Source organism: Paroedura picta, chromosome 1 (assembly GCF_049243985.1).
Source record: "Paroedura picta isolate Pp20150507F chromosome 1, Ppicta_v3.0, whole genome shotgun sequence".
Classification (NCBI taxonomy): domain Eukaryota; kingdom Metazoa; phylum Chordata; class Lepidosauria; order Squamata; family Gekkonidae; genus Paroedura; species Paroedura picta.
The window spans coordinates 30025067-30048942 of NC_135369.1; the positions used below are offsets into that span (position 1 = coordinate 30025067).

The 23876-nt window shown below is 47.2% G+C and overlaps 1 protein-coding gene across 1 annotated transcript in view; it reads right to left on the minus strand.

Annotated features, from left to right (window-relative positions):
* Positions 1-408: 408 nt before the first annotated feature.
* ADCY3 (adenylate cyclase 3) overlaps positions 409-23876 on the minus strand; it is a 111061-nt gene continuing 87593 nt past the window's right edge. The window contains exons 8-21 of the mRNA XM_077331706.1: positions 23651-23813; positions 19903-20022; positions 18416-18558; positions 16267-16428; positions 15967-16054; positions 14757-14873; positions 10998-11254; positions 9538-9619; positions 8506-8664; positions 7329-7475; positions 5309-5428; positions 4857-4983; positions 3675-3799; positions 409-2399 (exon numbers count right to left, since the gene is read on the minus strand). Coding sequence (XP_077187821.1) covers positions 2217-2399; positions 3675-3799; positions 4857-4983; positions 5309-5428; positions 7329-7475; positions 8506-8664; positions 9538-9619; positions 10998-11254; positions 14757-14873; positions 15967-16054; positions 16267-16428; positions 18416-18558; positions 19903-20022; positions 23651-23813 — 1993 coding nt within the window. The 3' untranslated portion in view covers positions 409-2216. The remainder of the gene's footprint in view (positions 2400-3674; positions 3800-4856; positions 4984-5308; positions 5429-7328; positions 7476-8505; positions 8665-9537; positions 9620-10997; positions 11255-14756; positions 14874-15966; positions 16055-16266; positions 16429-18415; positions 18559-19902; positions 20023-23650; positions 23814-23876) is intronic.

A 23876-nucleotide genomic window follows, 5' to 3' on the forward strand; every position in this document is an offset into this window, starting at 1 on the left:
CCTGCAGTCTGTCCAGTCTCAGCCTACACAGAGTTTGCCCTAGTAGAGGAAAAGGAGTCTCACAGCTGTTCTAGATCCAGCATTACAGGACTGAGATGCCTCACTCTTGTGTGGTCTCCTTTTTTTTCTTTCTAAGCAAAGGCCAATATGGGACAGCAAACGATGATGTCCCAGTGCTAGGTAACCCAGAACCTTAATGCTTAAAGCATAAATCTGAGGTGGGCAATCCTGTATTTGCACTGAGTATCAGATGGCATCAAATTGAGCTCCACATACTCCAGGGCTCTAGAGCAGGGGTAGTCAACCTGTGGTCCTCCAGATGTTCATGGACTACAATTCCCATGAGCCCCTGCCAGCAAATGCTGGCAGTGGTTCATGGGAATTGTAGTCCATGAACATCTGGAGGACCACAGGCTGACTACCCCTGCTCTAGAGGGGCCAACAGCTCAGCAATCCACTGGCAGTAGGTAACCCTTCCGTCCCCTTGTGTGTCTAATTTAGCCTGTAGTCCAATTGCAACAATCTTCCCTCCCTAATCTCCCCATTACTATAGTCCTGTTCATGTTACAATGAACATATATTTGATACGTGAATATTTTATTTATCTTTGCACTGAGTAATTCTTCTGTCAGACTCGGCATATGTACAGCTGTGTGACTGAAATCACATATGCAGGTGCTGGTCCCCAATTACATTTGTTAAATGAATGCTTGTTGGCACTGTCATACAAAAAGAAGCAAGGTTACATGTTCTGGCAGGCTGCAAGCATTATTCACTGCAACACATGAATGGGCCTTATAAGGGTTTTTAAAGCACACCTCCCTTTTCATAGAATCACAGAGTTGGAAGGGGCCGTACAGGCCATTTAGTCCATCCCCATGCTCAGTACAGGATCAGCCGAAAGCATTCAGGAGAAGTATCTGTCCAGCCACTGCTTGAGGACTGCCAGTGAGGGGGAGCTTACCACCTACACATCTGAATGACTGAAAAATTTTAAATGGCTGTGCTAAACATTTATGGCAATGTTTTATGTATGGTTCTCTGTTATAATGTAAACCGCCCTGAGCCTCCAGGGAGGGCGGTATAGAAGGATGATAAATAAATAAATAAAACCCTGCCCGTTACATGAAATCTGGAATTCCCAGGGCTCAGATAGCTGCACTATACAAGAGCAAGCAAAAATCTATTCCTGATTCCTGTTATTTCCACTCCAGAGACCATCAGTGTCCCTCCCCCCATATGACACAGCCGCCTCCCACAAAGATAACAAGACACAGCATAACTTCTTAAAATCCAACTGTTTCTATTTGAGAAACTAGAGAAATAATTACATTTGTGTGTGTGTGTATTCAACATAACAATTGGATGAAGGCAAGTAATAAAAACAGTCTTCGAACAGGCCTTATAAATCTCTTCCTTTCAAGCAAGAGTACAGCTGAGCAGCAAAAAGGTGCAAAGTGCACTCTGAATGAGGCCCCCTGCCTCATTAGTCCCCCTCACGTGGAATTAAGACACGATTAAAAATATAAAGTTAATCTGTATCTTTTATATATATATATATTTATATATTTTAAAGACATCTTAGAGGCAAAAGAAAAGAGTGCACTCTTCCCTCCCCCCTCCCCACCTATGGCGATTTGGTGGCAAAGGTGAGCTCCCTTCAAATTACGAAAAATAAAACCAGAGTGTGCCCTTGTGTGGCTTCCTCTCCCTCACAGCTGCTTGCTGTTAACACCCACCCTGAGTTTGCAATTTATTACAGCAGTAAACTCTATGCCAAGGTTAGGTCCGTGACAACTGAAAAGCCACGGCACTTCTCGTTATGACTAAAAAGAGATGCACAGCGAGGATATTGGGCAAGGCAGTCCTACCTGAGCAATGCTGCACTGGGGAGGCAGCCTCCCCTGCCTACATTCAGACCCAAATGCGCGCAAGGCCATGTCCTTGTGCAAAAGACTGGAGTCTCTCCCAGCAAGCCCCCGTTTCCCCTTCCCCAAGATGTGAAGGCAAACGCTGAGAAGAGCCCCTTAATAAATACCAACCTTTGGAAGGAAGGAGCAGGCAAAGGGGGTGGGGGAGGGGGTGGTTTCTCGGAAAGCTAAAGGTCTGTGGCCACGGTGTTTGTATCGTCTCCCACATGGAGTTATCGAGCCTTTGGGGCATCCTCACTTTGGTACCTGCTCCGATTTGTAACCATGTAGAGAGCCTGAGGGTCGTCATGAGCTGTCTACCACCTGGTGAGGCAAAGTCACAGAGGAGCCATTGACGAAAGAGCCTTGCTTGTCTCGGCCTTTCATGAAGTAGGTCAGCAGTTCTCCTTTGCCCTTAACGTAGATGGGCCCTCGGCGCACAAAGCGGAAGCCATATTCCTTCAGGACCAAGTGGGTCTCTTCCACCACCTGCAGGGGGCAAGACAATATACATTTGCAACCACTGGGCCCAATGGGCTTCCTAACCAGTGGTCACCTTTCAGCCCAGTTTGTTCTGTTGGCTGGCAGCATCTCTTCCAAATAGGCTGGCTCACAGAGATGGGACTATGACCTGGGGTGTGGGTGGGGAGATCCGTTTCTGCATGGGTGTCAGAACCCTGTAGTTTCTGCCATGATTTTAGATTTCGGTTGCAGCTATATTGAGTCTGTAGTTGATCTGAAATGTTGGCAATGTTTTATTACCCTGGTGTTCATTTATTACCCTGATGCTCCTTCCTGCATTCCTTCCATTCCCCCCTCTCCTTGCAACTCTCACCTCTTCCCCATCCATCTCTATTCTCCTCCAGAATGCAACCTTGGGATCTCCCTATCTGGTTGTTGAGACTGTTTGAAGTCTTCCTGTTTTCCCAGGGTTCCCGGGTGGGAGGGGCGTCCAGAGTTATATGTTGTATCATACTATCTACCTCAGTTTTGCCAATGTTTGGCTGAGCGTACTTGCTTACTCAATAAAAGAAAGCTTTTGTTTCAAGTCAAGGGTTTCCTTTCCTGGGTAACTGAAGATCCTCACAATGGGTGGCAACACCTGATGCAGAAAAAGTCTGTTTAAGAATATTTTTACCCTGCTTTTCTCCTATGCTAGGCTCACAATGAGTCATGAGTCACAAAGGTGTCTTAGGCCAGGGCTAGTTCTTCTGATGAGGCTTACATGACCACAGTCTAATGGCCTGAATTACCCGCAAAAAGATTGACAGAAGAGGAATTGGTTTTTATATGCCGCTTTTCTCCACCAGGAGTTTTAAAGAGGCTTCCAATCACCTTCCCTTTCCTCTCCCCACAACAGACACCCTGTGAGGCAGGGAGAGCCCTGATATTACCGATATTACTCTGTCAGAACAGCTTTCTCAGTGCTGTGGCGAGCCCAAGGTCACCCAGCTTGCTGCATGTGGAGGAGGAGAGGGGAATCAAACCCGGCCCACCAGATTAGAAGCCATTTGACTTAGCCACTACACCAAGCTGTCTAGACTGGAATGCTTGTAGTTTAGGCCCTGAACTGCATCTTCTCCCACTCCACTTGCAGCCACAATTTACAAGCTACCCAGCTAGTACCCAACAGGGAAAGCATTTATGTCCTTTACCCCACACCCCCAGCTGTATCACACCACTTTTCAGTTAAGTTCATTTGCATATGCTGATGCCTTTTTTTTTTTGCTGCCCCACCCCTTGGGCTGGGAAGGTGCACCTCACCTGTATATTTCCCATGACTCCTGTGGATTCCATCCGGCTGGCCACATTCACTGTGTTCCCCCAAATGTCATAGTGAGGTTTACGGGCACCAATGACTCCTGCCAGCACTGCTCCTTTGTTCATGCCTATTGGTCCCACATGAATAAACCATGTTCCAGTTAAGTGCTCAAATATGCCATCTTCATGACCAGTTTAAGATTGGGGGGTGGGGGGGAGGACAGTGATTAAGAACTCAACAAGCCTTACTGCATCAGCCCAAAAATCTATCTAGACAACAAGCCCACAAGCAAGGGCATTGCCTGCCTCCAGCAGGTGATACACAGGGGTGCATGGCCTCTGAACATGTTTCATTAACTACTATGAATATTAATGTACCCTCCATCAATTTGTTCCTTTTTAAGCCAGTGTTCATCACCGCAGTACATCACACTGAATTCCATAAACCAGGGGTCCCTGACCTTTTTGACCCTACAGGCACCCATGGAATTGCAGCATAGGTCGATGGGCACAAGGGAATGAAGTCAAACCTAACTCTTATAGTAACTATTCAACATCCTGTTTAACAGGATACCCTTTAATCTGCATGGCCAATCCAATGCCCTGTTTTGCAAACATCCACCTAGCCCCTCCCACTTTCTAAAAGTATTTACTGAGCACCAGGAAATATTTCATTGGGTGCCAAGATGCCCACAAGCACCAAGTTGGAGACCCCAGCATTGCATGCAGAAATATTTTGGGGGTCCATTTTCTGGAAGATATTGCTAATTACCTTATTTGCTGGCATATAAAACGACTAGGCTTATAAGATGACCCCCCAACATTTCCATTCAAAATATAGAGTTTGTTACATTACATTACAGCACTATGGGCCACTATGGGCAGCTATGTCTATCCCAACTGAAGTGCACCCGGCGTATAGGACGACCCCCCCCCCACTTGGAGGCATGTTTTTCAGGGGGAAAAGTAGTCTTATGCGCCAGCAAATACTGTAATTTCACTGAGTTTCTCCAACTTGTATGATTAAAGGGAGAAGGATATAAAATGTCTATCCACTTTTTCCACCCCATGCCCAAAGCTTCAATTGAGCTCCTCTTGCTCTCCTTTCAGAGGTGATGAGAACATGGTGAATTCAGCACGCATACGTGTTTGCACATGTGCACACAACCCACGGGTCTGACTTGCCTATTCGCAGCATGAAGTTATTGAAGGACTGGTAGTTGATGTTCATCAACGTCTCTTTCATGGCTAAGGCAAAGTCAGCAAGATCCGCTAAGTGCTGCCAGCGCTCCTTATCAGAAAGATCTTCCTTCTAGGGACGGCAAGGAGGGAAAGAACAGAAGAGCTAGACAACAAAGAGGGGCACTCTGAGTTTGAGCTGCGGGGAATTAAACTGGCAGCAAGTCCTGACTGAGGTCCAGGATGCAGCCAGAAGTCACCTGATGCAGCCACCGTGCTGATGCAAACCTGCCCTGCTCTGCTCAGGGCCTGGGTGGTAGACCACCAGGCAACTCCTTATATGCTACTCTGGATTCCGCAATGGAAATGTGGAATTCATATATGCAATCTATTTTTTTTTTAATGTAATTTTACATTTGGCCACCCCCTCAGATCCCTGCCATTCTGCTCTTTCTTACCTTAACAGCATTGTTGTAGCCATTGGTGTTGACGTCCGGAGTCACCCCAGAAGCTGCCATGTATGTGCTGCCAATGGTTTTGATCTTGGTGATGCACCGGAACTGGGGCTCGTCCAGGAGCTGTGCACATCAGGAGGCAAAGGGACATTCCAGCCCCATCATTACCGCAGGAAGCTACTGACCAATTACCTTACCTAGACAAAAGGAAGGCTACTTTCCGCCCTGCCCCACCCCACAGGAGCACCATTAGGAAATACAAGGGCTATGCTTGAATTTACATACAATCCACAGGCGTGAACAGTAGTGAAGACTTTTTGCATATTATCGGTTTTTAGAAAGGGTTATATTATGAGCATTTGGCCTCAGCAGGGCCAGAGCCTTTTCCGTCCTGGCCCTCACCTGATGGAATGAGCTCCCGGAAGAGCTCCAGGCCCTTCGGGAGTTTGCTGAGTTCTGAAGGGCCTGCAAGATGGAGTTCTTCCACCAGGCATTTGTTTGGGGCCAATGAACTATCAAGTTGGCCCCCTCCTATAGGGAACCCCCCAAATCCAGAAAGAGAGAAGCACCTGAAGGCAAGACTCACAGAGATCGGTGTCGTCATGGAATTGAATAGCACTAAATGTTTTAGCTGTTATTTATTTATTTATTTATTTATTTATTTATTTATCTATTTACTTACTTACTTACTTACTTATTTATTTATTTATTTAAGGCATCATGGATTGTGGTAACCCATCCCAAGCTGGCTCCCCAGGAGGAGCAGTCATTTAAATTCAAACAAAAATAAAAGAAATTATGTTCTGGGTTGTCTTCGTCTCAGGTAAATACAATAGACAAGGCAGTGGAAGCTGCTGCAGAAACAAATGGGACACTGTGGTCTAGTCCACATGCTTCCCTGGCCAACGATGCCTTTCCTGTGGTGGAAAAAGTGCCCCATTCCAGGAAGCAGGAGAGATACCACCAGTCCTAGCTGGCGTAGTCCTTCCTCACTTTCCAAAGGAATTATGTAAAACCTGGCATGCCTTTACAGAGAAAGGCAAGAGAGGAGAAGTCCAGGTCCAGGAGATCACACCATTAGGTGGATGCCCATTTGAATCTTCAATGAACCATCAATCTTCAATTCTAATAGCAAGGTGGGCAAATCTTTGGGTACTTAAATCTGGTGACTCAAGCTGTGAGCAGTCAAGACAGATCTTTCTGCAAACCTGAAAAGGTCCCTAGGTTTGCGAAATAATATGAAATCTAAAAAAATACATTGAGTAGATTAAGAAATCTGAAAACAATAAAAGGAGAACCTGTAGGTTTAAGCAATGAATTCCCTCAGTGGCTGTTGCTAAGCAACCACAGTATTATCCCAAGATGGGTTTACATGAGGAAAAGGCAGAGCCTTTTCTAGGCCTGTGAGGGAAGACTCATCAGGGCCAGTTTCAAATTGGATTTTGTGGTGGAGTCTGAGGTGGGCAGGGTTTGGGGAGGGGGGAGGGTATTATGCCATATGTCCCCCAGAGAGCTCTCAGACTGAGTAGTCAGAATCTACTTAGGGTCCCCCGCCCCAAAGAAGTAAAACTGGCCTCAACCAGGTCCAGGGCTTTTTTGGTCCTGGCCCCAGCCTGGTGGAATGCTCTTTGAGAAGAGATCAGGGGCTCTGTGAGACCTCCAAGAGTTCTGGATAGAGCTGTTCCACCAGGCCTATGGATGAGGTCAGGGAATGAGATCAACAGTCACTGGCCTCCTTACCAACCTGACATATTAATCTCAAAAAAGGAAAATCATTTTGACATGTAACACCTTCAGGATAGAGATTTTAACTGCATCTTAGAAGGGTGTTTGGCAGCCATTTTGGAATTGGGTCCCCATTTTTTGTGGCGCTTGTTCCCGGTTCTCAACATCCATGAAGTTCTCACAGGCACAAGAGGATTAGGGATCCCTGCAAACATGTCTCTGTGCAGAGATGCAAAAGAGCCACTGCACTGAGGCTCTGGCTGACTTAGGACCACTTCTGCAGACAAGAGGGACTCACTGCATCAAAATCTGAGATGATCTCATTGAGGAAGCGCAAGCACTCGATCCCACCATTGTTGATGCTCTCCTCTGTGTAGAAGTCAGCAAAGTTGGGGAGAGAGGCAAACATGACACCAATCTCATCGTAAGACTGGCTGTACAGCTCCTGCGGAGTAGAGGGAGGAGGGAGAAAAGAAAGGACACGAGACACAACCACAATTCAGGAGCAACACTTCACAGCCATTCAGACTCATCCTCTGGAAGTCCTACTAGAAAGCTAACTTTTGCATTCCTCACAGGAATTCCCAGCCTCAGGCAGATCCAGATCCTAAAATGAGGGTGCATTAGTGGACCCCCTACATTATCTCTTATTTTATTTATTTGAAACGTTTGTACCCTGGCTTCTCTGCTTAGACCAGCCTTTTCAACCTTTTGACCATGGAGGAACCCCGATATATTTTTCCAGCTTCAAGGGACCCCAGAAGTGGTGTCATGCCCCTTCAGAGAAGTGGCCGCAGAAGTGATGCAGGAGCCAGCATCGATCTGTCATTTACCATTTTCATTGTGGAAAAAGAGACTGCAGAGCAACTGAGGCAGTGGGCTCCCAGTGACATCTAGAGATGTCAGCAGCTACCCGAGCTTCTGGGAAAGGCCAAATAACCCCTGGGGAGCTCAAATGTAAACCCAGGGTGGGAATCCCTGCCTTAGACACAAGGTGTCTGACAAGAAACAACTCAAAACCTTGCCCATAGATAAGATAAAAACAGCACCCAAGTTAAAAAACACAACCGGGTGAGCCAGAACAGTTGAGTCTCTTTCAAATGTCTCTTTACTCAGAGATATACTGCCTCTACTCGTGGAGGTTCCATTTAGTTCTTATCCAACAATTTTCACCAAGAAAACCATTCCCTCTCTTGCTCCTTGTTTGGAAGTCCTGCTCTTCACCCTGTCATAAGAAGAAGACCCCTGCTGGATCAGACCAGTGGTCCATCTAGTCCAGCATCCTGTCTCAGAGTGGCCAACCATTTCCTCTGGAGGGCCAACAACACAACACAGGGGCTGAGGGCAAGGCCGTTCCCTGATGCTGCCTCTTGTCACTGGGATTCAGTCCTGCCTGTTTCTGAGTGTGGAGATTTCCTTTAGTCACCATGGCTAACAGGCCCTGATAGACCTATCCTCCATGAATCAACGATTACCTCATCCCGCTTCTTGGAGCCAAGGAAATGTCGAGCCACATGCTCTGGTAGCATGTTGGCAACGAGGGCCTCATTCCAACGCCTCATCTCGTAGACGCGCTCCTTCTGATCATGCACATCGATCTTCCACAAGAACAAAGTCCGGGCCAACTTCTCCACCTGCCGAGCAATAACGATGGAGATGTCTTTCTAGGCAGCCCCTGAACATCTCTAGAACACATCAGAACCATCACACTGTCACAGGCCACTGTTCGATCCCACCTTAGTCATACCACTGGTCCAGCTACCCCTGTGCTTCGTCTGCTCTGATGGACAGAGGCTCTCCAAGGTCTCCCACCTACCAATCACATTTTTATTTCACTTGTGCTCCAAGGAGCTCCAGGGTGGCACACAGGAGTCTTCTCCCCCCCCCCTCCACTGGATCCTCAGAACAACCCCTGTGAGCTGGGCAGGCTGAGAGTCACTGACCAGCCCATGGGCACCCAGAATGGGGATTTCAACTCCAGGCCTGTAAATTCCAGGTGGTTGCTCTTCTTGCCTAATTTCCTTGCTTTGGTAAGACTCCCCATGAGGACTGCGGTTCTCTCTGCTACATTAGGCCTGGTATTCCTTTCCACAGGACTGAGAGAATTCACAGTGTGGCAATTCTCTTTGTCTCTAGCAATTTCAACCCCGACCTCATACCATTCTGTAGTAAAGACACGTGACTTCCAAGATGTTAGTCTCGTCTGCAGCAGTGGTAAAGAGCAAGAGTCCAGTAGCACCTTAAAGACTAACAGGACTTCCAAATCTATCCTGGAACAATACAGCACAAGCCACTCTCCTTCCCCTAGGCTGTTTTCTCACAAAGAGGGAATCAGAGAAAGGCTGGCTTGGATCCCATGGGCCTGTTTGACTAACTGCAGCATTTCCCCCCAATACAAGGGATCTTCAGCTGGAAGGTTCTTGCACGGTGGAAGAGATCAACAGGATCCAGTCCTCTGTTTTTTATGACAACCACCAACCAACAGCCTGCCCAAGTGGATTGCTTACGTGGCGTGAAAAGTAATAGAAGCTCAGCATCATGAGGAATACCATCACTGTCATGGAGTATTTGGACGGAACCAGTGTGGACCTGCGGAGAGAGGCAAAAATAAGGCCGGAGAACCAAATGTTGTGCAAAAAAATGCATGCTAGAACTTCCTGCAACTGTCAGTCTCACAGATCTGACTGTGCTGGGGGTATGAATCTACGTGCCGAAAATGAGCCCATCTGGGAGGAAAGGATGCTCGAATGTTCCTAAATGCTGGTATTCTAGATGCAGGGAGTTCTGACTTTCTTTACAGGGAAGAATCATTATACAAAAATCCCAGTCCCACACCTCCCATCTGAAGTGTTACGGTCTAGAAAACTCTCTACACTGTGTGATTTGGATGAATGTATAAGTTTGTCTCTAGCCATCCAGACACCTGGGAGGGAGGGAAGGCTTTGACTGGGTTTTTAACCCACCCTGACATACGGTGGGAGGTTTTACTGGGTGGGAGGTTTTAACTGTTTTATTATGCTTCTTGTTTTTAAATTCTGTATTTTTGAAGTCTGATTTTAACCAGGAGCAGAAGTCTGAGTGAGTGAGTGAGTGAGTGAGTGAGTGAGTAAGTGAATGAATGAATGAATGAATGAATGAATGAATGAATGAATGAATGAATGAATGAATACTGCCTGGTTGCCACCCAGCCATCTGAAGGCCCCCCACTTCTGCAAACAACTCCACCCTTTCATCCCTTGGTATCCTTATGCATGGAAATACCTCCCAGAAAATCAGCCTGATTTCACCCTTCAAAGACCATCTCTCTGCAGCCATTCCTCCCCTCCCTTTGTTCTCTTCTTGGGTCACATTTTAGGCTGCAAGCTCCTCAGGGGAGGGACAAGCCCTTTTTGTACTGCATAGATAATAAATAGTGATGTGGCAATTGAAAATAGAGAATTTTGTGATTTATTTCCTTTAGCTAAACCCCACCTTTCTCCACAAATGGGATCCTAAGTGGTGTACGTCATTTCCCTCTTCTCCAGCTAGCTCACAACCACCCTGTGAGGTAGATTAGGCTAAGATTGTGTTGTCAGACACCCAGTGAGTTTCCACAGCATCCAAATCTGGGACCCTTGTATCGTAGTCTGACATTCTAGCTACTCCACCACATTGGGTCTCGCGGATAAGAAATATAGATGACCATCCACATTAAAAAAAAATAACATAGGCAATGCAGCTTCATAACCAGATCCGGGAACGAACACTAGGGGGCGCCAGCCGCTCAGTGACCCAGTCTTTCCTTCCTGGATTGGACTTCCTGGATAAAACTTTTTTGGTCTTAAAGGTGCCACTGGGCTCAAACTTTGTTCTTTCCTTCCTGGAGGGAGACATGATCTGAGCTCAGAGCTTCCCGGTCAGCTGTCCCCTTCCATTCCCAACTCAAAGGGGCTTACATGTCTCCCATTCCCTTCTCAGCGGTGCTTACGTTCTCTCCCGGAATCTCTGCTCATCATACTTGTCGAAGATGTGTCGCCAGGCATAGATGTTCACCACCCCCACGGCCCCGGTGATCGTCAGCATGAGGGTGAGCTTGACCATGTGGCTGACTTGCACCAGCATAATGGTGGCGATGAGCGCCAACACAGCGATGTAGCTGTAGTACTTGGGGTTCTCCACGCAGGTCCCCATCGGCAGTTCCCATGTTGTCACGTTGGCAACAGAGTGGTATTGCTGGCAGCTGAGCTGAGGAGGCACAAGAGGATACGGCACTGGGCTCATTTGCAGCTAACGGGCAGAGCCGCTGCCTCCTGCTTCCAGCGAGAAAGGAACATTTGTTTCCCAAGGAGCAAGGAGACCCCCTTGAATCAAAGACATACATTTATGGAGACTGCAGACGCAATGCGTTTGTTCTCATGCATCCGGACTGTAGTTCATGGCCTCTGGTGTCTCCCCACACCATCACATACCTCACCCCACCCATCGTCCACGGAGGGACCCATCATCCACCCATCGTCCACCCATCGTCCTCCACCCTAGGAGATAAGTGAGGCTGAATGCAACCGGCCATTGCCCAAGCCAACCAGGGAGCTTCCTGGCAGAGGGGGAATTTGGACCGAGGTCTTCTTAGGCTGATGCCCTAGCGCCATTGCACAAGCACAGGCAGATAATGGTACCCTGTACCAAGTCAATCCAGCACAGTCTACTTTGACCTCTCCAAGCGCTTCCAGATAGCCAGTCTGGCTTGGTACCTGGAGATGCCAGGGGTCGAACTGAGAATCCCGTGTATGCAAAGCCTACCACTGGGCCACAGCTCCCCCCCACCATGTTCAGGAGCAACAGATGTGAGGCACTCACGATGCCACCCACTCATCACTGTGATCCTGCCAAGCAGCCTTGGTCTGCAACTCCTGCCTCATGCAGAATCCTACCTAAGCTCTTGTATACAGGATCAGTCCCTCAAAATTGCTTGGCCCAGTTGAAGCAGTGCCTACTTCATCCCCAGGCATTCCACTATCCCCAACCAGCACAAGAGTGGCCTCGTGTGCCAGCAGGACTTGTTTGGAATCAGCATTTCCTGAGAGGAGGCAGCTGCCAGGGCCCAGGGCTTGGGCGGAGGGCATGGCTGCTGCTGACTCCCCACTCGCACATCTCTTCTGAGACCTGCACTCACACCCGTCCATGGCCTGCTTGTCACCTGTGGTTCCAATGGCATGTGCTAACCTACAGCTGCAGAAGACGGGCACGTGGGTGATGCATGCTGTGGCTGGTGGCCATAGCCGTGGCACTCCTAGATGTACTCACCACCATCAGGGAAAGGGCATGCAGGCAATGTGGGCAGCTGTGACTGGAAGTGGTAGGAGAGCTCACGAGGTGGAGGCACACAAGTAGGTGGCCAAGAAGTGGGGGTGGGGGGCTCAAAGCAGTAATAGGAGGCTCCTGAGCACTCTGCCCAGAAGCCTCCAAAACCCGGAATTGACCCCATGCTGGATCCGCACATATTCTGCTGAAGAGAGCACTTCCAGTCAATCTTCCCTGCTTCTCTCCCTCTCACATCATGCCCCGACCCAGAATCCTGTTCCTGGGGAGAGGGAGAAAATTCCCCAAAGAAAGGGGAAAATCAGGCTCCCCAGGTGGTCGTCCTTGCGCCTGCAGAAACATCGGTCTGGATCGAAGCCACAGTCTCATTCTGCAGCCTCACAATGCATGCCGTGTAAATATGCCACAGCCATCTCTCTTCCTCATGCGATCACTGCGCCAGTTTAAACAAGACCCTGGGGTGTGTGCAGAGTCACACAGGCAAATTCTTCTGTCCTCACAACACCGTGTTTAAAAGCAGCACTAAACTTCTCACGTTGGCATCTGATTAGGGCACTTTGCATACTTGCGGTTCTTTTGTGCGGTTTATTCTGCCTGTCCTCATCATCGGGAAAGGGAGAGTGCCACGCAGAGCACAAAAGCACCCATTCCTCCCCCACCCATGCTCTGCAGTGGAATGGTGCCCACACAGTTTCAAGATGATTTTCGTAACTTTATTTGATTTTAAAAACATTGAATAAGAGAATAAGTCTGCACCCAGCACCACTTTTTACATATGCTGGGACAGATTGCGAAATAAATGGAACAGACATTTCAGGCAAATGTTTACCAGATCTCACCTTGAAGTTAGTGGCTATTATTTTGTTGAAATTTTAAACCCTATTTTTATATGTCTTATACATTTGTTATGCCAATAAAAGGTTACTGACTGAAGTTAGTGGCTGGAAGTAATGGGACTCTCTGAATGTATCACAGTTTTCTCCTGCCCAGACTGTCTAATCAATCTGATGTAAAATGCTGGAGGTGTTTTGATGTTATTGGTTCATTTTATTATATGGGGCGGTCTTGTAACCCGGTTAAAAAGTTTTGGCAAGAACTGGCCCAGGGTCACCCAGTTGGCTTCACAGCTGAATGGAGATTTTAACTAGGACCACTCTGACATGTCAACATCTATCCTACTCTCTGGGGTCCCCTTTATGGATATGATCCTGGGTTGCCAGAGAGGAACACCTCACATGCTAAAAACAACCCTATTAGAATAGTGTATCCTGGGAAACACAATCTCCATTCTTCTGCTCATTAAAAGCCTGTCATTCCTTCCCTTTTTTGACTATCAGTGGGGAATGCTCAAACACATTGTGGAGCATGATCCTTGCGTCATTGCTTTTACAAGAAGCGCTTTGTGACAGCTTCTTCTTGCACACGTGGGTAAAGTCAGGGCCTTCATTCCACACCCACCTCTTCCTAAGCCGCCCAGAATGGAAATAGCAGTATTTTCATATCAGCTTTGGTAGACAAGGGTTCAAGGTCTGGCCAATTATTAACAGGTTCTAAAAATAATCTGCTGCAGCTGGCCTTTTGCTAATTTCACTTAATGCCCTGCACTGTACAGTTCTGTAAACAATTATCAGCTAGCCCAGAAGAAGAAGGGAGGTCATAATTGACATCAACGGCATGGCATGCCACAAAAGAGGCCTTAGAAAAAGACACCAGGGGAAGATCCCTGGGGTTGCTTCTTTCCAAATGGACTCACTGCATAGAGAGAATGCCAAATTAAATGTAACATGGGGACCCCTGGTACTTCCCCCTGGTGCTTATCGTTTTAACGTAACAGTGAAAGCTTACTGTTAGGAGCACTCTGTAGAATGACTGCTTAACCCCTCCTCTTCCGCTACTGTCTAAACATTTTGACACCTCCACACATACACATACTCTATGGTTCCCCATAACTTTATTCTGGAGTAAGAAAGCAACAAAAAATGAGAATTTCTAGCCTTAAACAGCAGGAAGGTCAACAAAAGCAAATTCTGACTGCTGTTCTTCCATTCCAAATTACAGCTTTCTGATGCTTCTTTTCATGACACAAAATACCAGGGGGGAAAAGATACAGACCAGTATGCTATGCTAGACTGGGCCACAGTTTTGCTAGAGATTAGAGATGGCACGACAGACCTGCTTACCCCATGACTGCCCAGTTTATTTCATCCCAATGTATTCTCTGATCAATTCTCTGATCAAGGAGGTGTTTCACCAACCTGCATGAAATGGGTCCAACCGTGACATACAACAGTGTTTCCCTCATTTTGAATTATTTAAAATTATTTTCTCCAGCTCACTTTCTTTAAATCATCATTCTCCCACAAAGCTGGAGGAAGGAGGCAACAAAGAAAAGAGATGCCAGGGTTGCTGTTCTTAACATATTGCTTACCATGTCTACAATGTCTGCCATGGTAAGGATGAAAATGGCGGACATGGCCCACGTGTTCCTGGCCCATCGGGTCCGGTCAATCCAGGTAGAAAAAGCCACAAGCTTTTTGGGGAAAACCTGAAAAGAAAGGAAGACATTAAAGACACCAACACCATTTCAATAGTTATCCACGTCTCAACAATGAACAAATCACAGGTGACCAGGGAGAGATGGTGCCTGTACCACACGTATGCCTCAGCCACACAACAAGAGCACACACAGAGGAAGAAGCCATCGCCATTCAACAGAAGTCTCCCACCAGACTCTTATGTTCAGGGTGACTCTCCACTGGTGGAATAAAACGGGAAGCTGGATGAGAGAACGGTGTATCAACTTTGTAATTTAGGCTTATTTTGATCCTAAATAGTATTACACCCATCCAAGTTCACTGAAGTCAATGGGCTTAGAAGGGACGGCACTGTTCGTAGAATCATAGAGTTGGGAGGGATCTACCCCTAGTCCAGGGGTAGTCAACCTGTGGTCCTCCAGATGTCCATGGACTACAATTCCCACGAGCCCCTGCCAGCAAACACTGGCAGGGGCTCATGGGAATTGTAGTCCATGAACATCTGGAGGACCACAGGTTGACTACCCCCTGCAGAATACAGAAAACTCACAATTATCTGCCCACCCACAGTCACCCCAATTCCCTGCCCAGATGATGCCCCGTCCCTCAAAAAAAAACCCAAAATTAGTTCTTGACAGTGCTGGCAGGGAAGAGAGAGACAGACAGACTAGGGTTTACATCAGTTACATTGGAGACTGACATGAGATCACCATCACATTCTAAGCAAATTTTGAAAGGCGGACAACATTTGTGGTAGGGTATGAGCTAAGTGACTGCTCTCTTCAGATACCCTGTCCCAAATTTTGTTTGCCTTTATGGTGTTACTGGGCCCTTTCTTTTTTCTACTGCTACAGACAGACTAACCCATCTTGATCTACCCATCTTCTCACGCATCTTGACCTAAGCAAACCTTGCAATAGCAGTGGAAGCACAAGTGAAAGGCAGAGTCCCAGTTTCCCAGTGGTGGAAATATTAGAGGAGGAAAGATGGGAAAATATGCCACTGCCCCATAGGAAGGACTGATGGCCTTAAGAGCAGGCATCTGGGCTCTTCGCTGCAAATGGCTTTTATTTGGGGACAGCGACAGCAGAGAAAGGCCCTTACCCTGGGGAAAATGGCAGCCAGCGAGCAGAGGGTCAGAATGAGAAGGAGAACCTCACCAACAACAAATGTCACATAATTTGCCACCAGCCTGTAAGGGAGAGGGAGAGAAAGAAGAGAGATAAAGGGGATGGGTTGCATAAAATACGTTAGTGCTTTCAGCTCCATTTTTGGGCAGCTGAATGATTTCTTTTAAAGTAACATAACTGTGTATTGTGCACCTTCCTTGTTTAGCAGACAGCTCTGCCTCCCCTGCAAACAGACTGAAAGAGGCCTAATAACACAGATCTACACAATGCTCACCGTGGGTCAATGAAGATTTCCACCAGGGCGGTAAAGAAGAGGACGACGCATGAACAGCTGAAGGCTGCCCCGCTCTGCTTCTCCTTCTCCACAGAGTAGCGTGTCTCCATCTCAGGGTCAATGAAGCGCATGGACAGGCGGTAAGTGGATTTGCCCTTCATCCTGTCAGAAACAGAGACGGCCCATCGGTTAGGCAGACAGGGTATCGCTGAGGGCACTGGCTGGGGTGGACACTCCAATAGACTCAAGACAGGTCCTGGGCAGGGCCAGATCAGCTATGACAGCCTGGGCAGCACTGTGAGCCCCACTCGTATCACTTAGGGGCACCACATGTAAGCAGCAGTGGTGCTGGAGACCACAGTGTGCTCACTCAGCTTGCCTTCCCTCACCCCAAAGGGAAGGAGGATGGGAGAGCGGTAACCCCCAAGTTTATGCCACGCGGCTAATGGCAGTAACAGTAGCTCCTTGCCTGCCTAGCTCTGCAAGAGCCTTCAGAGAAGGGAGAGGGGAGCCTCAGTCACAGGTTGTGGCAGAGGGCGTCAGAATCAGGGCCACCAGGGCACAAAGGCCCTTAGACCAGCCCTGCAGAAACATGAGTCTTCCCAGTCCCAGGAGAGATTTAGGTTTCTGAAGCTTCCATGTCAAGAGGGACTTCAAGTCCTATCTCATCAAGACTCCAAGCCTCTACTCTTCATTTCTGCAAATGCTACTTATTTCAAAATGATTGTGAATGTTTGTTTAAAAGCGGTATAGTGGTTAAGAGCAGCAGCTTCTAATCTGGGTTTGATTCCCCACTCCTCCACATGCAGCCAGCTGAGTGACCTTGGGCTAGTCACAGTCCTATTAGAACTGTTCTCAAAGAACAGTTCTGTCAGAGCTCTCTCAGTCCTACCTACCTCACAGGGTGCCTGTTATGGAGAGAGGATGGAGAGGGGATTGTAAGCTGCTTTGAGACTCATTCGGGTAGTGAAAAGTGGGGTATAAAAACCAACTCTTCTTCTAACGGCTACCTTTAAAAATTGTCTGCCGTGTGTGGGCTATACTGGGCTATACAGAAGGTTGGATTTTTGCAGCAATTTTGAGCAAGTATGGTGGGGATGGGGGAGGAACATAGCATAACTGATCTCTGTTTCGTGGATCCTGAGATTTCCTACACTGGCAGCAGCAAGTCATCTCATGTACTTTAAATTTGGGTGGCTTGATCACTGTGAATAAATAGGAAAAGTCTTTGATGAAAGAATGTGCATGTGGATGGACCCTCATATGGGCTGTTTACTGAGCCCTCAGCCAGACTGCTGGGAGGGTAGTCTAAAAATCAAAGAAATCAATTAAAGAAAGAAACAAACAAACAAACGAGTACCTAATTACAACCCTTTCCATACCATGACTCCTGAAACTTTTCACCATTTTGAAGAGGGAAGCAGATAACACATGCAAAATGGCAAACTTAGGAGGAGAGGAGGTAACCATGGCAGCAGGGGCCTGAAGTGACTGTCTGAGCTGGGCTTGAAGGCAAAGCTGTACAGATTTTTTTAAAGCAGCTAGACCAGTGGCAGAAGGGCTGGATCATCACCAGGAGATGAAAAACTGCTGCCAGAGAAATATCCATCAGTCACATTTTTATCCTGCCTTTCCTAAACAACATTCAAGGTAATGTACAACATTCTCCCTTCCCAATTTATTCTCACAATTCCTCTAAGAACATAAGAAGAGCCCTGCTGGGTCAGACCAATGGTCCATCCAGTCCAGCATCCTGTCTCACACAGCAGCCAATGAGTTCCTCTGGAAGGCCAACAACAGGGGATCCAGGGGATTAGTGCCTCTGAACGTGGAGGTTCCCTTCAGTCACCCTGGCTAGTAGCCACTGAGAGATCACTCCATGAATCTGTCTAATCCCCTCTTAAAGCCATCTATGCCTGTGGCCATCACTACATCCTCTGGCAGTGAATTCCACATTTTAATCATTCCTTGTATGAAGAAATGTTTCCTTTCATCCTCCTCTCTGAGATCAGGCTGAGAAAGTGAGTGGCCCAAGGGCAAATTTCACGAGCGGATCGGGATTTGAACTCCAGTCTCCACATGAAGCGCTGCAACCACACTGCTTCCCCTGCTGTCTGAGGACTCACACGAAGGGCTCCAAGAGACTTACGCCTGCACTGTCTCCCTCTCCAACAAGGCTTCGTTGAGCAATTTGTTCAGCTCCTGTTCATTCTGCGAAGCATCCACTACCCTCTCGGCCAGGTCACGCAACCGCAGGCGTCTCCGAGGGTTGGGAAAGGAAGGGTTAACCACCTGGACCGAAAGGGAGACAAATGGAAAATTTCATGGAAGTGGGGGGAGAGGAAACAGCTCTCCGTTCACAAATTCTAAAACGGCTTCCTCCACTAGTACAAGAAGAAAAAAAACATTTTGATTAAACAACTCAAGCCTGACGGAGGAATGAAGCTAAAAAAAACAAAACAAGCATTGACAGTCTTTTGATGTGCTTCTAGCCTGCGTATTTGTTATACTTTGAGATGCATTTCCTGCTTCAGCTCAGAGGGAAGTTTGAGGGGTGAGGGGCTTGGATATGGGAGCAGCCATGGCAGGGAAAGATTAAAGGCTCAATCCCAAAGCACTGGTTTTGCATGTAAATTCTCTCTCTCACTCACTCACAAACACACACACAAGCAGCATCTCCACAATCTCTGCTAGAATTTTTCGATAAATATCTTTCTCTGCTTACAACCCTGGACATCAGCTACCAACCACAGCAGAAACCACTGAGCTAGACGAACCAATGGTATGGAGAAGGATTTTTCACGTGTCTTTGTAAGAATCAATGAAAGGAGAAGGGATCGGTTCCTCTTTCAACTGACAATGAGGACTGTACAGCTGTTTGGTATCCTGCAGGGTGCTCCATGAATGATAGATTACTATGACAGCAAATCGTTAAGAGGGCTGGTATATTGCACGGAACTGGGGGTAGAGGAGGTGGGGAATGCAGCATGTATTTTGTATGATCTATGGAGAAACATAAGGAGGGTCCATCCCCACCTCCTCCCACAGCCACAAGATCCTTGATCAGGCTGTCCAGGATGGGGGGGGCCCAGGAGATGTTATCAGGTCACTGACCCCAAACAAAAGCACGGTGGATGCTTTTTCTGTGCCCTTCATACTTTTTTGCTCCTCCCAAGGCCTAGCAAACGATACAAACCAAGCACATGTGCAAATTGGTTCAATTTCTTAAATATATACAGGCTGCAAAATATGGGTAACTTTGGTATAGGAATTTGACAGGCGTTAGTGGCGCAGAGTGGTAAGACAGCTGTCTGAAAGCTTTGCCCATGAGGCTGGGAGTTCGATCCCAGCAGCCGGCTCAAGGTTGACTCAGCCTTCCATCCTTCCGAGGTCGGTAAAATGAGGACCCAGCTTGCTGGGGGGTAAACGGTAATGACTGGGGAAGGCACTGGCAAACCACCCCGTATTGAGTCTGCCAAGAAAACGCTAGAGGGCGTCACCCCAAGGGTCAGACATGACTCGGTGCTTGCACAGGGGATACCTTTACCTTTACCTTTACCTTTTTAAACGTTGAACAGCACCTCCCACCCCCATAGCCTCACCCCTTCCGTTCCATTCTCTCACCCCCCCTCTTACCCGGGTGTCCAGGTCCTCCGCTTCATCTGGTGTGGTACAAGTGGTGTTGATGCTCCCGTTGCATTCTTTGGTGTTGATCAACTGTGGTGAGTTCCCGTGGGATGACGAGACAGACAGCTTCTGTAGCACAGAACAGAGAAGGGGAGAAGGAAGTGAAGGCACATGCTGGCCCTGTCAAGAGAGCCTGGTTGAGAACTGACACCTTCTCAAACAGGAATGGGAACAAAGAGACTAGGGCATAGTCTGCACACAATAGATAATGCACTTTCAATGCACTTTAGAAGTAGATTTTCCTGTTCTGCACTGGAAAATCCAGCTGCCAAAGCACATTGAAAGTGCATTATCCTTTGTGTGCAGACTGGGCCCAGGCTTCAGGAGGAGGACAGATCCCCATCAAAAGCCTATACAAGCTAGACTTATTGTATTATTTGGCTCCATTTTAATTCTGGCTTAAAGGAGAAGTCTAGCCTCACCATGGAACTGATGTTCATTTCCTGCATTTGATTTTCTTTTCTTCCTCCTCCCACACTGCTCACTCTAGGAAGGAAATTCAGTTTTCACCAAGAGATGGTAGGAGTACCGATACATTTCCCAATGGAAACAGGGTGTTTGTTTTATTTAAAAACTTTTCTTCAGGATGCGGAGAGTATCTAGATATGACACCCATAGGATGTAAAAGCAATGACTTCTATATGGTATTAACTGGATTGTTTTATACATTATTTTAGATGCTGTTTTAATGTTGAAATGATTTATGTTTTCCCCTTGGGGACCTTATTCTGGATGGAAAGGCAGCACAAAAATGTTTTAAACAACAAATAAATAGTACAAAAATGAAGGCAAAGGCCAATCTAGACCTCATGACCACTTAGGTTGCTGCAAAATCCTTACACAGCAAGGCAAGGGAGAAGGGCTGTAGGTAGCCTAGGATGACAGCCTAAGCTTCTTTTGGACATGCTGTTTTTTTAGGAAGAGGGTATGAAGAAACATTCCATATGTGAACTCTCGCTTGCAGACCGAAGTGGTACATTCCTTATACAGCTTCAGAATTTCATTGAGTTCTGAGCTCGTCTCTGCATACTCCTGGTTCCGGATAACCCTGACCCACACTGGAAACATCCCAAAACATTACAGTGGAACAAATAAAATTTATCCAAGAAAAAATGCATTCTACTACCGTCTCCATAACGTGCAGAGCCAGAATCTAAATTCCCTATCCCAACACCCCTTTGCATTTATTTGCATTTATTTATTTATTTTCATCCTGCCTCTGCATTCCATGCAGGATACCCAAGAATGCTTAACAGAAAACAAAGAACAATATAAAATTATTACAATGATTCTAAAAACACAGTGCAATGACCAGGCACCCCCATACCCTAGCTACAAGGTGAACATAATAAATTATAAGAAGAAGAAGAGTTGGTTCTTATATTTGTCTTGTCTTGTTCTTGTTTGATATAAACTGCCCTGAGCCTTTGGGAAGGGCGGTAACTGTGGCTGGCATTTTCAGAGATAGAAACATGGCAAGATGGGAATCTCTCCATGATTACAACAGCCAGATCTTACATTATTTATAGTCCTTCTTTCTTGGGCCCTTTATGCACAGTGTCAGCTCCCCTGTGCTGGCGCCGTGCAGTTGCGCCGGGGAGACACAATGCCCCGCCGTTTCCCGTGTACGCACAGGAGCGGGGTATGCCGGGTTGCCCTGGCATAGCATGCGCACGCGTGCTTTGCACCGGGGCCAAGAAGGACGGATCCCTGTCGGCCAAGGTAAGTGAAGCAGCGGGGGTGGGGGAGGTGGGGAGGGGCCAGGCCCCCTCCACACACGCTGGTGGGGCCAAGGGGTCACCCCTGCCAGCTCCGTGGCTCCACAGAGCCCGCAGGGCCCACATATGGTTGGGGGCTAAAACTACCAGTCCATGGCCACACAGCACGGAATACCCACAATACGCTGTTGAATCTGGCTGTGAAAGCCTTCAATAATACATGTAAGATCTCACAGCCAGGCCTTGTGGAAGACTCAGAATGTACACTTAGGAGGCAAAAGTAAACGATCTATGGTTCAGCCTAAAAACAAGGCAGTCAGGAGCGTCTTGATATCAGCTCCCTCCTCCCACCTTATCCCCTCTCCCAGGCAAATCACTAAGCAGTTTTCAAAGGAGCCACGCTGTGTAAACTTGGCATAGGGAATTTCTAAAGGCCTCCTCGCATAACAGAAACTGGTTATGCACCCAAGGTATTTTTAAAGCTAAAAGTAAAAAAAGTGTGAATGTGACAAACAGAAGTCCAGCAACACCTTAAAGACTAAATTATTTTAATTTAAGATGTTGTTAGTCAGAGATCACTTGATCAGATTAAGAGTGTGCAAACATATACATTAGTGGTAGCTCTGTCAAATTTATACTCAATGGCAAAACTGGGTTTACCCCGTGTAATGTGTGAAATGCTCCATAATGTTTTTGCCTTTAGGCTGCATATTAGGAAGATGTGCCTATAAAGATGATGGCTCTGCAATTTTTTTTCAGATTCTTTTTAAAATTAGACAGTAGATGGGAGCCAACCAATCTCCCTTCTGTAGATTTTAAGAAGGAAGCAAGTACAGAATTTGTTGAAAGGGGTACTGGCTTCTGTTACTGTCACAGGGAGAAGTGGGAAACCAGATATGGAGGACCCTGCTTCCCCAGTCTCCCTAAAACCATTTGGCTGTTATTGGCTCCTGAAACACCGAGGAGCTGCCTGTCACTTTAAGATCTGAAGCCGCAAGGAGACATTCTGGCTGTCTCTGTCATCCACACTGCTCATTCAGACAAACAAATGGCCTGGCTCAAGTGGACTTGGCACAGACATATAAACCAATTCTTTTTCACCTAAGCAAGGTAGTGATGACACATGCTCTGTTACTTTTAAAAACTTAACTGTGTGGAAAACAGAGGAAAGAAAGACATTGCCTATAGCTACTTGCATAAGGAAAGGAAAGCGGGAAAGGATTTCAGATGTGGGTGTTTCCCCAGCTAGCCTGATCTCATCAGATCCCCCTGGTCAGTACTTGGATAGGAGACCACCAAGGAAATCCAGAGACACATAAGCAGGCCATGGCAAACCACCCGTTTGTCCCTTGCCTTGAAAACCCTACAAGCTCCCCATAATTTGGCTGCGACTCAACAGCACTTTCTGCCATCACCATTCTGTTGGGAAGGGACCTGGGAAATTCAGAGGTAATGTAACAGCAAGAAGACGATGCCCAGAAAGGCAGTTCAGCTGAGTAATATTTTGATGAGCTTGCTTTTCTCTCTTCTGCACATGGGTACTGAAGGCCTGGGTATGCTGAGAGCCATAAACCTTTGGGCCCTTTTCTGGCTCTTAGCCTGAGGGTTGGAGCCTGACACAGGGCATAAGATCAGCTGGTGGAAAGAGAAGACCTGCTGAGCAACCCAAAGCTTCCTTCCACCCTTTTTGTTTGTTGACGTGTTTATTTTTCTTCTCTGTCATTAGATGCTTTTGGGTCCCTGATGGGGATTAAATAAAATAAATACATCCTTGGGAAAATGACAGTGGCATACTCCCCAGCTTGTATAAATGCAAGCTGAAAATGCTCGCACCCCCCCCCCACCCCTACACACACAAAGAATAGAGGCAAACACTGCACCAGTGATTCAAGCATTTTCCGGAAGGCTCTGTGCTGAAGCCAGGATACACGTTCACTTCCAAAAATGGAACTGTGAAGATGTGAAGAAGGAACACTCACCACACCATTGATCCCGTTCCTGAGTGGCTGCTTGGGTACTAATACAAGGTAGGTTACAATCCCCTTCTCCTTCAAGTATTCACACCGTGATCCACCGTCTCCTGGCTCCACCTCAAACTCTCCCTTCAAGCAGTCCATGGTGCTCTGAGAAATGTGTACACGTCTGCAAGGAACACACAAACACGCCAAAAAAAGCAATCAGTGGTTATTGGTTGGCCCTGATGCT